We start from the raw sequence: 17,056 nt of genomic DNA on the forward strand, positions 1-17,056 counted from the left end.
GATCAAATTCACTTAGCACAGTGCCCAGCACATAGTAGGCCCTTAATAAAAGCGTATTCTTTTTCTCCTATAGCCTTTCCTTTTTGGAGGAGGGAAGGCAGGGCAATTGGGGTTAAATGACTTTCCCAAGGTCACACAGCTAGTATGTGTTAAGTGTCTACGGCAATATTTGAATTCAGATCCTCCCGATTCTCAAAGCTGGTGCTCTATTCACTGCGCCACCTAGGGCCCCTCTCCTATAGCCTTTTGTGCTCCAAATATAGCACTCTTTCAGTCACTAAAACCACATTGTTTTGGATGTTTTGCTGTAAGTGGGAAGACAGGGGTGACCACAACAGAATCTCCCTAGGAGCTCACTGACACAGCCTCTTCTTGCTTCAACTTGCAGTGTTGATGGTGGTGAGCTATTTGACCGGATCACAGATGAAAAGTACCACCTGACAGAGCTGGATGCTGTCCTGTTCACCAAACAGATCTGTGAGGGCCTTCACTACCTGCACCAGCATTACATTCTGCACCTGGACCTGAAGGTCTGTAAGGACTTATCCTAGAGTCAGAGACTGTTGGAGCTGGCTGGCAATTAAATTATCCTAGAATGTCAATGCTAGAAAGTACCTCAGGGGCCATCTAATCTAACCCCCTCCTTTTACCTAGCAGGACTGTGAGAGGATAAATGACTTGCCCAGATTTACATAGCCAGCTGATGTTAGGGCACAGACCAGAACACACATGTCCTGACCCCTCCAGTCTTTCCAGTACACCTCAATATGTTTGGAGTCTTGATCTGGCTTCTTTGGCAGAAGAAAACTCTTTACTCTGTATTTTAGGCACAAACCAGCATTTTGTTAATTTAAATGAAACATTCTAAACATTTCTGCTTTGGGAAAGATTCCAAGATGAGCAGTTACTAAATGCAGCTGTTAATCTTTCTTGGGGCTGTAATTTATAATGTCCTCAAACAATAGACAAAAATCTCACAGTTAAGATTGAGCAAGCGTTCAGAGTTTAGGTAACAGATCAGTTAATGGTCTGCTCCATCAGTCTGAACAATAATCACTTGAAATGTCAAGGAATCCTAGAGAATCATTTCCTAAACCAATCAGCCTGATTAAAGGTGGCTATAGGCAAGAACCTTACCTAGAATAAATACCAGTATTACAGCTCTAAGCCTGGTTACTCTCCTTAATCCATTTTCAGGACCTTAGAATTTGTTTTAAAGCTTTGACAGTTTCCTAACAGAAAGGTGATAGGCTACTGAAAAAGGAGGAAAAGGAATTTAGTGAAAGGCATTATTTCCCTAAAAGTTTTTTAATTATCAAAGCCATATCTTTCAGCAGGAGTTTCCTTGGTGCCTCTCCCTTAGAAAGAATGAGGTCTCAAGATCCTCACTCAGATTGTTAGTTTTTTCTGTGAGCCAAATAAACTAATAATAATAACAATTAGCAATAATTAGGTTCAAATCTGACCTCAGACACTTACTAGCTGTGTGACCCTGGGTAAGTCACTTAACCCTGTTTACCTCATTTTCCTCATCTCTAAAATGAGCTGTAGAAGGAAATGGTAAACCACACTAGTATCTCTGCTAAGAAAACCCCAAATGGGGGTTTTATAGGCTGCTTCATAATGGGGCGCTTAGTCAGTGGATCCCAGGGATGGTTAGAGCCCTGTTCTATTCATTGCTCAGAACAACTCTGCAGGGAATATGGTAGGGTAGCTGACTCTGCTCCTGCGAGATAGATAAAGCTTCAGTTACTCTCCTAAAGAGACAAGACTTTTGATGCTAATCTGTTAAACATGCTAAGATGATTAAAAAAAAAAAGCTTTCAGTCCAGCCCCTGCCTCATATCTAGCCCCTCCGGTCCTACCTGAGGAGTTCAGACTTCTTCAGATTCTTCACGTTCCAGAGATATCTGTGTCTTCATAGCTCCAGTTTCCCAGATAACATTGCATTATCTTCAGGGCAGAAAAGAGAATAAGTATTTATGTGCCAAGCACTGTGCTTTACAAATATTCTCTCATTTGATCTTCACAACAATCCCAAAGGGTAGGTGCTATTATTATGCCCATTTTACAGTTGAGGAAACTGAGAAAGACAAATCTAAGTGACTTGCCCAGGGTCATAGAGCTAATAAGTTTTTGAGGCTCTATTTGAACTCAGATCCGTGACTCAGAATGGGGTTGTGGAGAGTCGGTGAATGAATACTTCCTGACTCCCAGCCCCATGCTCTGTGTACCTAGCTGCCCTCTAGGAGAAGGGAAAACTAGCTAGAAGTGCCTTAGAAGCCACTTCACGAAATGCAGATTGCAAGAAGTTTGCTGCTGCTCAGAATTTTGGTCTACACAGTCCTTTAAAACAGGAGTCAACCAACAATGAATGGTCCTGGAGCCAAACCCAGCCCATTGCCTGTTTGTCTTTGTAAAGTAGAATGCTCTTTATATTTTTAAAATAAATTTATTTTAAAGTGTAAAAACCATTCTTATCTTAAGGGCCTAACAAAAAGAGGTGGAATATAAAAAAATCAAGCAGCATAGTAGGGCTTTTTTGGTTGTTGTTCAGTCGTGTCCCACTCCCTGTGACCCCATTTGGGTTTTTTTAGGCAAAGATACTGGAATGGTTTGTCATTTCCTTCTCCAGCTCATTTAACAGATGAGGAAACTGAGGCAAACAGGGTTAAGTGACTTGCCCAAGGTCACACAGCTAGTAAGTGTTTGAGGCCAGACTTGAACTCAGGAAGAGGAGTCTTCCTGAATCCAGGCCTGGTGCTCTGTGCACTATGGCACCACCTGACTACCCAAGTCATAGTTTGCCTTGTTTTGTCAGTCTTTCAGACACATTGGATTGGTGACCACATGGACCACTGCAATGCCAGGCCCTGTTATCCTCCATTATCTCCTGAAGTCTGCCCAGGCTCCTGTTTGTTGCTTCCATGGCACTATCCATCTTATACTCTGCTGTCTCCTCCTTTTGCCTTCAGTCTTTCTATAAAACAACAATTCTTACCCTTTTTGGTCTCAGGACCCTTTGAACTCTTCCCCCAGCCCTGTGACAAAGAAATATTTACTCCAAAAGTATAAAGCAAATATATGAACAGCTTAGCCCAGTTCCTATAAGCAAATGGTCTAGGTCAAGTTGAATGCCAGACAACAATATGAACATTTATACTAGATGGTATCACTCTGATGATGACAGAGTTCTCACTTTAAAAGTTCTATCTGTACTTTTACAAAGCTCACTAATACAGAGCCTATCTGTACATCAGTACTTACATACAGAGAATTCAATAATATGAAAAGTATCAGTCAAGCAATCAATCAGCAAATGAAGTTTGCAAAATTATAACAATGGAACTGACTTGTACAGTATAAGCAAGCTATAAAACAAATATACACACAGCTTAGCTTGGTTCCTTCCTCTAGAATACAATCCCAGTTCCAAGTCCTCAACCCCACCCTGGGATTTGAGTCCCCCACACCCTGGCTTCTCAGGCTGGTTGGCTGCAACATCACACTTAGAATGATGGACCTTGTCCAAGGTTGCCTTGACCCCAATTCCTAGGTCAGCCACGTGGTAAGGGGACATGGTAGAGATCTCAGGCCTCCTTGTTAGGCCATCAGAGCAATTTTCACCCTTAAAAAGAGCTTTTGTTTATGTGGACTCTATATATCCTGGGGTGTGTTGGGGGTAACTCAAACAAGCTTGGGAGAACCAATTGTTAAACTTTCAGTGCGAACATTTTTACTTTTGAAATATGCAACTGCCACAAATCAGGGTTTGATTTATTGTTTTATTGATTGTCAAGACTTAAGGAAGTGATGGAGAAAATGTTAATAGTACAGGTTAAAGGTAAATGTATGTTGCAGATACATCTAATTTTTATGAGAGCTGATTACCATCTGACTTTATCTATTAGTGTGAAATTAGTTTTGATCTTGCAGACCCCTGAAAGAGTGAGATCTCCAAATTGCTGCCCTAACACATCTATTCACTCAGCAAACTGTTTTGCTCAACAAAATGGTTAAGTAGCCTCTATTGGGTGCTTCGTTTATCAGAGGAGTAACAACCATCTGTCAAATTCTCTTCTTGGTCTTTCCTAGCCGGAGAACATACTATGTGTAAATCAGATGGGAAATCAAATTAAAATCATCGACTTTGGACTGGCCAGAAGGTAAGACCATTTTACCTTTGTATATCAAATCAATTCGACAATTGTTATTAAGCACCCAATATATTCAAGGTGCTGGGACTAAAGGAAAAAAAGAAATAAACACTGCTTGAACATAAATAAAACATTTATTTGTTCACTAAATCTTCTTATCCCTGGCCACCTTTTAGAAATAGCTTAAACTGACTTGAATAGCAGATTGACCTTATGTAAACAAATCTGCTCCTAACTGACCCATCTATTAGCCCCTTTTAAAAGAGGTGAGGTCTGTCATGTGACATTTCATTGACCAGAAAAAAACAAAGACATACATGAAATATGATAAATATAGTATTTTATAACTTTTAGGAACTCTCAAAGAGCAAAAATTTTTTCTGAAATTTTAACTTATTCTATAAATTAATTATAAATTAAAAAAAAAAGACTAGGTCTTCCTCTCTTGCCCAGGCTAGAACTGGGGGTTAGTGACAGGATCCATCCTAATAGTGATTGGCCTAGGAGCTTTGACTTGTTCTGGATCCCTCCTTCTGGCGGTCCCCCACTCCCAGGTGACTTATCACATTAGTCCCTTTCTTAGTTCTGAAACCCAGTCAGCATAGCCCACTGTAGTTTAGCCATAGTCCTGCTGCAGGCTTGTGTCACCATGCTCAGCCTCAAGTAAATTCAGAATAACATGAAACTCTTTCCCAGGATAAAGAATATTTTTAAAGGAGTGAGGCAGAGGTAGAGGTAGAAGGATAAAAGGTAATGAACAGAGAAGAATTTTAGAGTTCAAAATCTTGAAAGTATCACAGTTAGAGGGGGTATAGACAAATTGAGTGAATCTTAGAAGAACAAAAGTTGATGAGTGATGGTGGCAGCAGGAGATTTTGGAAGTGGCCATGAGGGTGATATCAGTGTGTCTGCTCCTGCTGGGGAACAGGCAGAAGACGGAAGCCAGGGATTCAATAAGGGCCTTCTTCTGATAGAAAGAAGTCCAAGATGAAAGGAAGCTCAAAAATTAAATATGGCTCCTGAAGGCACAATGAAATGGGAATACATAGCAGCTTGGGGACTTAGGATGGGTAGGGCTGGGGTGGTCACACCAGCAATAGTAACATTCTTTTTTAAAATTTTGAATTCCAAATTCTCAATTCCCTCCCATCTTCCCTACTCCCTCTCATTGAGAAAGCAAACAATTTGACATAGGTTATACATGTGTAGTCATGCAAAATACATTTCCATGTAAGTCATGCTGTGAAAGAAAACACAGACAAAAAACCCCATGAAAAATAAAGAAAGTCACGAAAGTAAAGAAAAATTATCTTTGATCTGCATTCAGGCTCTACCAGTTCTTTCTCTGAAGATGGACAGCACCTTTTATCAAAAGTCTTAGATCATTGTATTGCTGAGAATAGCTAAGTAATTCACAGTAGATAATCATACAGTATTACTGTTACAGTGTACAATGTTCTCCTGGTTCTGCTCATTTCACTTTGCATCAATTCATATGAGTCTTTCCAGGTTTTTCTGAAAGCATCCTGCTCATCATTTCTTATAGCACAATAGTATTCCATCACAATCATATACAACAACTTGTTCAACTCTTTGGAAGGATTTGGGAGAATGTGTGAACAAAGCACTAAACTCTTGGTGGCAGACATCTATTTTCATATGCAAATACACAGGATAATTTCCACAGTTTGTTTATATTACAGTTGTTCTTTGGATTAACTACATTTCCAAATCACCTTATAGGAAGAGGGATAAGAGACAGTAAACCTAGGGGAGGCAGTTTAGTTTTAATTCATTCTTCATCAAACATATTGTGTCTACAATGTGCACATTGTAGATTATGAGGGTTTAGAGATCCATAAGACATGATCCCAGTCTTCAAGGAATTTATGAGCTGCTTGGAGAGATAATATATATATATATATGCTTGTAAAATTAACTCAATTTATAAGATGATTCTTTCCTCCTTCCCTCAATCTCCAAAAGCTACATACTAATTTCCTGAAACACTGTTTCTGCTATATTACTCCCATGCTCAAAATTCTTTATTGACTCCCCATTGCCAGAGAATAAAATGCAAATTTCCTAAATTAGGGTCTTCTCTAATCTGTTTCCCACTTAACCATTCCAGGTTTTTCTCACTATTAATTCACCCTCTCATTCACTCCATCTTTCAGCCAAAGTGTACTATTGGTTTTTCTCTTCCCTAGTCTTCTCTGTACTCTCCATCTTCCCCTCCCCCAAGCTTGTAAGATACTCCCTTGCTTATCTTTACCTGTTCCACCCTTAATGATTTAAATCTCAAACCCTGCGTGTCAGCAATGCAACTCATCATCTTTTTGAACTACCGGTAGCTCCAACTCACTGGTTTTTCAAACTTCCCTGTTTTTTTGTCCCATTTGGTCTTATTTTATTTTCAGTTCCAGATTCTTTCTCTCCTCCCATTCCTGTCCCACCTCTTGAGGAAGCAAGAAATACAAAAGCTATTAAAAATATGAAGTCATACAAAACCAATTTCCACATAAGCCATGTTCTGGGAAGAAAAAAAAAACACAAAAAAAGAGAGAGGAAAATAAGCTTCAATCTATCTGCTTTCCATTTTTCTTCATGATTCCTTTGGAATGGTTGTGGGTCATTGGACTGATCATTTCCTAAGTCTTTCACAGTTAATTATCTTGATAATACTGCTATTACTGTGGAAATTGTTCTGTCCACTTCACTTTGTATAATCTCATATATGTCTTTCCAGAATTTTCTAAAACCAATCTCTTCATTATTTCTTATAACACAATAGTATTCTACCACTTTCATATGCCATAACTTGTTCAGACATTCCCCAAATGATGGCCATCTCTTCAGTTTCTGACTCTTTGATATTACAAAAAGAGCTGCTATAAATATTTTTGTTCATATGGGCCCTTTCCTTTTTCTTTGATCTCTTTGAGGTGTAAGTTGTGGTATTGCTAGGTCAAGGGTATGCATAGTTTAATAGCTTTTTGCATGTAATTTCAAATTGTTCTCTAGAATTGTTAGACTAGGGGCGGCCAGGTAGAGTAAGAGCACCGGCACCAGAATCATCCCGACCTTGGATAGAATCTGGGCTCAGACACTTAGCACCCACCCAGAAATACCTGGTCATGTAACCTTGAGCAAGTTACTTAACCTCAACTGCTTTGAAAAAAAAAATAAAAAAGAAATAGAATTGTTAGACTAGATCATGATTCCACCAACAATGCATTAGTGTATTTTCCCATATCCCTTCTGCATTTGTCATTTTCCTTATCTGTCATCTTAGAGAAGTGGATGGGTGTGAAGTTTTACCTCAGGGCTGTTTTAACTTGTATTTCTCTAATCACTAGTGATTTAGAGCATTTTCTCATGTGTCTATTGATAATTTGTGTTTCTTCCTTTGAAAACTGCCTGTTCATATCCATTGACCATTTATCAATTGGGGAATGACTCATTCTTATAAATTTGGCTCAGTTCCCTATATATTTGAGAAATGAAACTTTTATCAGAGAAACTTTTGCAAAGAAACCCTCCCCCCAGTTTCCTGCTTTTCTTCTAATTTTAGTTGCACTGGTTTTTGTTTGTGCAAAAACTTTTTAATTTTTATGTAATCAAAACTATCCAATTTACCTCCTGTGAACCTCTCTCTGTCTTTTGTTTGGTTATGAATTCTTCCCTATTCATAGATCTGAAAAGTAATTTCTTCCATGCTCTACTAATTTGCTTATTTATATCTAAATCAGGTACCTATTTTGAACTTATCTTGCTATACAATGCGAGATGTTCATCTATCCCCATTTTCTGTGAGACTACTTTTCAGATTTCTCAGCAGTTTTTGTCAAATAGTGAACTCTTGCCCCAGTAGCTCAGAACTTTGGTGATTTAAATCTCAAACCCAGCATGTCAGCAGTGTAACTCATCATCTTTTTGAACTACTCTCCAACTCACATTTTTTTCAAACTTCCCTGTTTGTGTGTTCTCACTTGCTTTGTGTACATAATCTGTTCTATTGATCAACCGCTCTATTTTTTATCCATTACCAAATTGTTTTGATTATTACAGCTTTGTAGTATAGTTTGAATCTGGTAATGTTAGGATCTCTTTCTTCCTATTATTCCCTTGGTATCCTTGACTCTAAATAAAATCCATTTCACATGTGAATATGAAATCCTAGCATAGTAAATAGAGGATGGAGGGAGCTGTCTCCCTAGAATGTATTTCTGTGCAGCTATTGCATTCAAATCCAGCCTCAGACACTTCCTAGATGGGTGACCCCAGGCAAGTCACTTAACCCTGTTTGCCTCAGTTTCCTCATCTCTAAAATGAGCTGGAGAAGGAAATGGCAAACCGCTCTAGCATCCTTGCCAAGAAAACCCAAAATGCGGTCACAAAGAGTCAGACACAAATGAAACTGAACAACAATATTGGTGAGGAGGTGGTGGGTTCCAAGAAATGCTCACCCAGTATTAGAGTGGGAAGTACCAGCTTGGGTGGGTATCCTAGGCAACCAGATTCCAGGGCCTGAAAGCAGGGCCTATCTCTGGGAGTTCTGGAAGGCATTCTTTCCCTCTTGCTTCTGTTTTCTTAGCTGCTGAGTCTCTTAGCACAGATCTGACACCTGCCTGAGCAGTGGTCTCTTCCTTGTACACCCCACCTCCCCAATTACAGATAGATACCTGTAAACCTGGTATTATTAGAAAGTCCTTATGTCCAATATGATTGTACATGTATAGCCTATATCAGATTGCATGTCATCTTGGAGAAGAGGGAGGAATGGAGAAAAAATTGTGGAACTCAAAATCCTATAAAGTGAATGTTGAAAACTATCTTTACATGTAATTGTGAAAAATAAAATTCTGTTGAGGGAAAACAAGAAATTCTTAGTCCTCAGAGTTTGAGATACCGGCCAAGCACAGAGTGCTTAACTGTGGTTCTTGGACATTTGTTTCCAACAAGAAAATGCAAAGCGAGGAGGGAGTCAGGCAGAGAAGCTGAATGGCTTATATTTACCCCAGGTCATGATGAAGAGCAGGAAGAGCAAAGAATTGAAGCCAGGGCCTTCAGTTTCAGGGTGTGTCTCTTCCAAGAAGTCTTCCCTAGATGATACCACCAACCCAAGCACTCCAAAGCCCCTCAGCACTTTAAATAGTTTTCACCAATTGGAGAAATAACATAAAAAATAAAAAACTGAATGCTATGATATGATCATGACCAAGCTGGCCCCAAAGAACATCTATAAGAATGTGCCTCCCCTACTTCTTCACAGATGTGGGGCACTACAAATGTGGAATGCTGCGTTCGGTGTCAGACTTTTTCAATGTGTTGGTTGTTATTCATTTTTCTTTCTCTTTTTTCCTTCTTTTCTCTTTCTTCCTACTTTCCTTCCTTATCTTTCTTTTTGTCATAGAAGATGGCTCTTTTGAAAGGGGAGAGGGTGGGATGTACTGGGAATTGTAGCTGATGTAAAAACAAAAAAAATGCCGATAAAATTCTATTTTAAAGAGTTTTCACCTTAATGATTTGCTGCTTGTTTATTTTCAAACTGCATTTCTTCTCTCTCCACATTTAGAGCAAGGTCCCTCCATTTCCTTTGTGTCAGTATCTCCTGGCTCTGTATTCCCAATCTCAGTGTGTAACCAAGAGCATAAGGGCATGAGGGAGGGAGAATATCTATCTTACCTCCTCCATGTTAAAAAGGGTTCACATAGTGGTATCAAGACAGTGTGGTTGCCAGAGGAGTCTAGTAATGACCTAAATCCGGAGAGATCTCCCTAGAATCATTTTTTCCTGTAGCACCCTTTATTTCTTCACAAACCCCTTTCTCAGAGCTCTGATGTTCCCCCTGGACTCTGGCTACAGGTACAAGCCCCGGGAGAAGCTGAAAGTGAACTTTGGCACCCCAGAATTCCTGGCCCCTGAAGTGGTGAACTATGATTTTGTCTCTTTTCCCACCGACATGTGGAGTGTGGGTGTCATCACGTACATGCTGTAAGTAATTCTGATTGGCCAGGCAGTAGGCTAGCAGTGAGAAAAACTCTCTGCTGGCTTTGGCAATGCCTGCCGCTTGCATGTTTCACACCCCCCCCCCCCCGATATTTTTTTTCTCACTGGGAAGAGGAAATAACGCTGTGATGCAGTTGGTGGAGGATTTAAAAGTCCAGACTAAATATCCTCAACTTCCCATGACCATGGACCTCGTGCTCTAGTTTGGAGAAGTTCTTGGCTCTCAGTTCCAGGAAAGCTATTTATCATTTTGTCACAGCTTGGGCCCTTTGGCCTTTTCCATACACTGTGTGTGAAGAATTAAGGGACCTGGGTGGAACTCAGGCCTGGACAGGGAACCTTGTCAGCTTGGATCAATTTCCTATCTCTCTCTCTGTAGCATCCTACCATCTAAGCCTAGAGAAGATGAATATTAAGTCAGTCAGGCTTCTGGGTACCAGTGCTTCTGTGAAGAGACTGGGTAGTATTTTACCCAGTCTGGTTGTTTCACAGATATCTCCTGATATTTTTATTTGATCAAAGTACAGAAGATTGATTGACCATCTGAGGTTTGGGCCCAAATTGATTAATTGTGATGGGAGACAGAAAGGGGGAGAGGGACCTGTTTAAGATTCCTCAAAAGCTTGTTGCACTGCTTCTGGATCTATTCTTTTAATCTCCGTCAGAGTTCTCGGCCTTCTCACCTACAGAGATGTTTTTTCGCCCCCCCCCTTTTTTTTTTTTGCTTTTTGGAGGGCAATTGGGTTTAAGTAACTTGCCCAAGGTCACACGGCTAGGTTTTTTATTTTGTTTGTGTGTGTTAAGTGTCTGAGGCCAGATCCTAACTCAGGTCCTCCTGACTCTAGGGCTAGCACTCTACTCACTGCGCCACCTAGCCGCCCCTTTTCACCCCCTTTTATTCCCATTTGAAGCTTATTTTTTTCATCACAATGTGCTTTTCCATTTGTTGGTGGGCATCTCTCTCCTTTCTAGGCTCAGTGGCCTGTCTCCATTTCTGGGGGAAACAGATGCAGAGACAATGAATTACATTGTGAACTGTAGCTGGGATTTTGATGCTGATGCGTTTGAAGGGCTGTCAGAAGAGGCCAAAGATTTCATTTCTAGGCTCTTGGTTAAAGAGAAGAGGTATGTCTTGCTGGCAGCAACCATGACCTCACCAAGTTGGGAGAATCCCGGGCTCAGGACACTGTGGTGAAGAGCAGTTCATTTCAGAAACCTTGCCTTGGCTCTGCATGATCCGCTGGGAGTAAAAGATCCCATCTTCCTGCAGGATAGTTAAGTTTCCCTTCTGGTTCCTTAGTCCACACTTGAAAGCAAAGAGGGGACAAGCAAAAAGAACAAGAGAAAGAATTCAGAAACAATGCCTTCACAGAATGAAAATATTTTCTAAATACATGAGACTGATAACTTAAGATCTATATAAATGCCTAGGCAGGAGGAATATTTGCAAATGGTTGTTATTTCCAAGTACTTACACATGCACGGGTATTGCCAGGAAGGATATTGAGAAACACTGACTTGGCATCGTTAGAATAAAGGCAAGAAAGGAAGAAAACATTATTCCTCAGTGAGGAAGGGCTGCTTCTCCCCCCCACCTCCCCACCTCTTTTCTGTACTTAAAAGCAATAGGAAGCTATGTCAAGTGAATGATATAAGCTCTACTGTGAGTCCTCACAGCATGAGAGGCCTCAAAGCCAAGAAGACCTCTGGCACAAGTGTGCCCTGGGGCATTTAATCTCTCAGAACTCCAGGTAACTAAGAATTTAAGTTGTAGAGAATCCCAGTCTGCATTGGTAGAGCGTGTCCTTTCACCTGGGAGTTCCCCATAGCAATGAAATCTCAGGTCCATTCCCTGTTCCTATAAAATGAGAAAGAAATAGTAAGAATTAAAAATATTTAACATACTGGGGAGTGAAGATCTAGAGTCGTTACTGACCCTTTTCTAACTCCATTATCAGGCTGGTTTTAGGCAGCTGGGTGGCACAGTGGATAGAATGCTAGACCTGGTATGAGGAAAACCTGAATTTGACTCCTACTCCAGATACCTATTGACTGTGTGACCCTGGGCAGGTCACTTGATCTAAGTCTCAGTTTCCTCATTTCTAAAATAAGGATTATAGCAGCTTTACCAGGGTTGCACTGAGGGGCAAATGAAGTAAGATATGTCAAGTATTTTGTGAACCTTAAAAGTGCTAAATGAGACTACTAGTTTTTAATTTTTGACTATGAAAAAAATTAGCTGTGAGGAGAAATATTTCTAATTCAATTAATCAAGCTTATACTAACTCTTATAGGATCAGCTCTTTTGATTCACATAAATTTGGTTATTTTTTTTCTTCTCCAGAGTAGCCATTGCTTCCCCCAACTTCATTCCCTTGATACTACAGGTAATTTGTGCCCTTCAAATTACATTGGGGTTAACTTTTGTCTAGCTGGTTGTCATGGGAATTTTTAGGGGGAGATTTGATCAAAGTGACTTCCTTTATTGGTACTCACCAATCTCAGAATTTGATATGGAAAGGACCCCAGTGGCCATCTAGTCTAATCTATACACAAGAGGAATCTTCACTATAACAGCCAAGTGACCAAAAAGCCACCTATATAAAGGACCTTTTGACCTGTCTAGTATCCCAGCTCTCTGTACAACCCAAGAGGGCACAACCAATTGTCTAATTTCACCTGCTGTTTGGTTTCCCAGTTGTAGAATGAGTGCTGCACAATGTCTGAAACACGAGTGGGTGAATAATCTGCTGACCAAAGCCACGAAGTCTAAAGTTCGGCTCAAGTCCCAGATATTGCTGCGGAAGTACATGGCTCAAAGAAAATGGAAAGTAAGGTTTTGTTGTAGTTCTCTTTTGAAGGAAAAAGAAGCAGGTTCTTTCATGCTTCCTTTAAAAGTACCTTGGCTATACTTGCACTTGATTACATTTTGAACACAAGGGGTCAGAGTATTTCTCTTCAAGAAACCTAAGTCAGTAGTCTAAAATACTGGTAGCATATTAAGCAATGGTTGGTATATTTATGTGGATATTTACAAATGAAAATGCCAGAGGTTTTGAGCATATGCTCTTATTAGTGACAGCAAATACCTGAGGTGGAAGTTACCTGGCTGTTGCCTTATGCCTTCATAATTTTATTAATTATTCTAATTAATTAAATTAATTTTATACATTTAGGTTGACATAACTATAACTATGCTACAGTGTCCAACACATAAGAGAGCCTTAAAAGACAATCCTTAGGATAGCTTTCATTCTTACTTAAGGCTAAATGTGAAAGTAGAGGGTTGTGGGGCTAAGGCCAAATTAGGATACTTTACTTTAGATAATCAATAACCCTAAAATCATGAATGAGAAGAATAGTGTTTGCCATTTATCAACTGCCCTGTTGCAAATATGCAAAGCCCTGTACTAGAAAGCAGGGAAGGCATAAAGTTGATCCCTGCCCCCATGGAGCTTACAATCTAGCCACTTTTTTTTTTAAAATTACAGAAATTAAAAACACAGTAAGAAAAGAAACATAAACTTAAATATTGAAACTTAACTGCAAAATAAGAAAAAAAGCATGTCATGTGCACAGCAGAAAAGGGGATTCAAAAAATACAGCAATCGATTTCCATTTCAAGAAAACCTACATTATACATGTTGTGTTGAGAACTGTCCATCTTTTCTTTGCTTCCTTCTAGGTTTTCTTTTGTTCTCTGCTGTGCATTTTTTTACTTTGTTCTTTTTCCCTTCCCCCCCAATTAAGTGTGGGTATATTTACATGTACATATATACATACATATGCATACATGTATACATACATAGACATATACTTTCCCTAACAAATTGTACTTCTGATCCTTGTCTTTATATTTGTGTGTATCTCATTTCCCATCCCTTCTAAATCCTCTATTTCTACCCAACACCTTGCTTTCCTGTAACTTAGTCAACACCCTTCAATCTAGCAACTTTTTAAAAGGTTTATCTAGTTTGGGGTCATTAGCTGAGTCAATACAAATAAAACAAGAAATAATTGTGATTTCATTTACCCTGATTTTCCCAATCCTCTCCTCTTAAATGAAAATTTAGTCTAAAATGCAAATTTTCTTTTTATTTTCTTTCAAGAAACACTTCTATGCAGTGACTGCTGCCAACAGGCTTAGGAAGTTTCCAAGTTGTTCCCAAGCTTCATCTATGCTGCTTTGAAAGTTCTGCAATGCTGAGTGCTAGAGATGAAGCTAGGACAGAGAACTCTTTGTCTAGTGATCTGGCCTTTTGCTATTACTGTATTTGATTTCCTGTTTTTAAATTGTCTAAGTAAATGTTATTTCTGTGGCCTGTCTTAAATGTGTATGTGAACTTGCTATGTAAGTGCCTTAAAAACTTTACCAGGTGATAACAGTAGGCATGCTTTAAAATAAAATGGGTTGGGGAGATATGATCTTGTTTTAGAAGTGTGATTAATTTCAATTTTTAACTTGTTCTGAGTAACAACTATAGTAGCATGTGGCACAGGGGTAAGTCATTCAGTATTATTTCCTACAGTATAAAGTGGAGATTTCTTCTTATTTTGGGTTGTTTAGGTGGTACTGTATTATGAAGTTTCAGAACAGGGGTTCTTAACCTTTTTTTTGGGTCATGGCCCCTTTTGGGAGTTTGGTGAAGTCTAGAGACCCCTTCTCAGAAAAATGCTTTTGAGTGCAATTAAATTAGAGGATGACAAAGAAAAGCAATTATATTGAAAGTTAAGATATTTTTTTTAAAGTTTATGGACAGGCTAAGAAACTACTGGTATGGGAACTGGTACCAAAAACCAAGGGATAGATGACAAGTGTTTTACATAGTATTTTTCCAAAGGAATGGGGTTGATTGCTGCTCAATTTTTAAACCAAATTGAGCAGTCAAAATAGTGGGGAAAAGTTCTTATATAATTCTTTATATGCTTAAAATTTTAAATGCTGAGTTATGTGCACACACCCATGTGTATATACATATATATGCAGAAAGAGTAAGAGAACAAGAAATGAGAAATATGAATAGCAAGTGACCTAAATGGCTTTAAAAAAAATTTTTTTTGGAGGGGCAATTGGGGTTAAGTGACTTGCCTAAGGTCACACAGCTAGTTTTTGTGTTAAGTGACTGAGGCCATATTTGAACTCAGGTCCTCCTGACTCCAGGGCCAGTGCTCTATTCACTGCGCCACCTAGCCACCCCCTAAATAGCTTTTAACTCAATTTTTGCCTTAACCATCCTAAATCTGAACTTAGCAACTAGTTTGGATTACTATAGGTAGCTTTTCAAGACGTCTTTCCCAAAGCTGTAACTCTAAACCCTACAGTCTTTGGATCCTTAAAAGCTATCAGTAAAGCAAGATACACAGAGGTAGAAGTAATAGGGTAAAAGATTTTGGCTCAGCATAAAGGAATGACTTCTCAATAATGGAATGGGTTGTCTTGCAAATGAAGAGAGACAACTTTGAGCCAAGAGGATCTAGATACCAGTCTTATCTCCATATTGGCTGAACTCCGGGCAAATAATTTAACTTGTCAGTGATCTAAGCTCAAGTTTCAGAAAGGATGCCAACATGCACTGGTAGAGGGAGTTTTCTATAATACCAAAATCACAGATCCAGGCCCTATCCTAATTAAGCCTACAATTTCCTTTTATTTTTTTAACTCTAAGCTTTAGAGCAGTTATCATTTCTCTTGTCCCACATCATATGAACAAATTTTAGGGGTTTTAGATTTACTAGGAACCTGACTAGAACTTTACTATTTTTAATAGGAATTTTTCACATAGGAATAGTAATGTCTAAAATTAGTAATGCAAATTGATAGCAAAAAGCAAATCTAAGCCCCATTTAAAATACTCTTTAATGTGTTTTTCTACAATTTTATTTTTTAAAAAAGTTAATGCCTTTTTTAAAGGTGATGCATTAAAGAAAAAAAAACCAGCCTGAAACATAAAACTGAGTGTAAATAATGAGCATTAATAGAAGAAATGTCAAGTGTTTTTAGAAGCCAGAAGTTTTTCCTCATTGCTGGTTTTTATTCCTGTTCTCAATCCCATTAGTTCTTCCCTTTCAAGTTCAAGCAGGAGAAAAAAAAGTATTTTATTGTACACAGATGCTAGCACTTTTGATTGCTAAATGACTTTCCTTCCAAAAGGCAGGGAGGGAATTGCTTTTCTCAGCTTGAGCATAAGCATTAGTATTTTTAGGAAACTAATTTTGTATACTTCACTTGTAGGTTACAAGGCTAATTACACAGTCAACTGGAGAGTTGATATTTTTGACTTACAATTTTTAACCTTGTCCTGCCCAACTGCTCTCCATTTGAAAAAAAATCTCTAAAATTCTTTAGAAGCGCTTTTAGTCACTTCAGGTTCTACACAGGCTGTGTACTTTGCAAAACTGGAGCATACCCAAGGGGGAGCATGGCATAAGAGTGCAGGGATTGGATGTAGGAGAGACCCGGGTTTGGGGCAGCTAGGTGGGGCAGTGAATAGAGCACCAGCTCTGGAATCAGGAGGACCTGAGTCCAAATCCGGTCTCAGTCACTTAACATTTACTAGCTGTGTGACCTTGGGCAAGTCACTTAACCCCAATTGCCCTGCCTTCCCCCCTCCAAAAAAAAAAGACCGGGGTTCAAATGCTGGCTCTGGGGTATCCTTGCATTTGTGACTGTGGGCAAGTTCCTTATCTTCTCAGTGCCCCAGCACTTAAGAGTTAAAAGTGAGTTGCTCATTTACTTAATCAGTTGGGAGTTTCTACATCTAAAGTAGGTAAGTCGGTGAAATCACAGGTCTACAGCAAATAAACTACATGCCTACTCTGAGCATCTAGTAATAAAATGGAATTTTAGAAACTGGACTCAGCAGTTTTGTGTTTTACTCCTTGAACAC

The 17,056-nt window shown here is 39.2% G+C and overlaps 1 protein-coding gene across 1 annotated transcript in view; it reads left to right on the top strand.

Moving 5' to 3' along the window:
• MYLK3 (myosin light chain kinase 3) overlaps positions 1-15,223 on the top strand; it is a 48,487-nt gene extending 33,264 nt beyond the window's left edge. The window contains exons 8-13 of the mRNA XM_069082563.1: positions 389-530; positions 4,096-4,166; positions 10,026-10,154; positions 11,142-11,294; positions 12,868-13,000; positions 14,279-15,223. Coding sequence (XP_068938664.1) covers positions 389-530; positions 4,096-4,166; positions 10,026-10,154; positions 11,142-11,294; positions 12,868-13,000; positions 14,279-14,359 — 709 coding nt within the window. The 3' untranslated portion in view covers positions 14,360-15,223. The remainder of the gene's footprint in view (positions 1-388; positions 531-4,095; positions 4,167-10,025; positions 10,155-11,141; positions 11,295-12,867; positions 13,001-14,278) is intronic.
• The last annotated feature ends 1,833 nt before the right edge of the window (positions 15,224-17,056 follow it).

Source organism: Petaurus breviceps, unplaced genomic scaffold, assembly GCF_028583685.1.
Source record: "Petaurus breviceps papuanus isolate PSGF00001 unplaced genomic scaffold, PetGlider_PUasm1.0 171, whole genome shotgun sequence".
Classification (NCBI taxonomy): domain Eukaryota; kingdom Metazoa; phylum Chordata; class Mammalia; order Diprotodontia; family Petauridae; genus Petaurus; species Petaurus breviceps.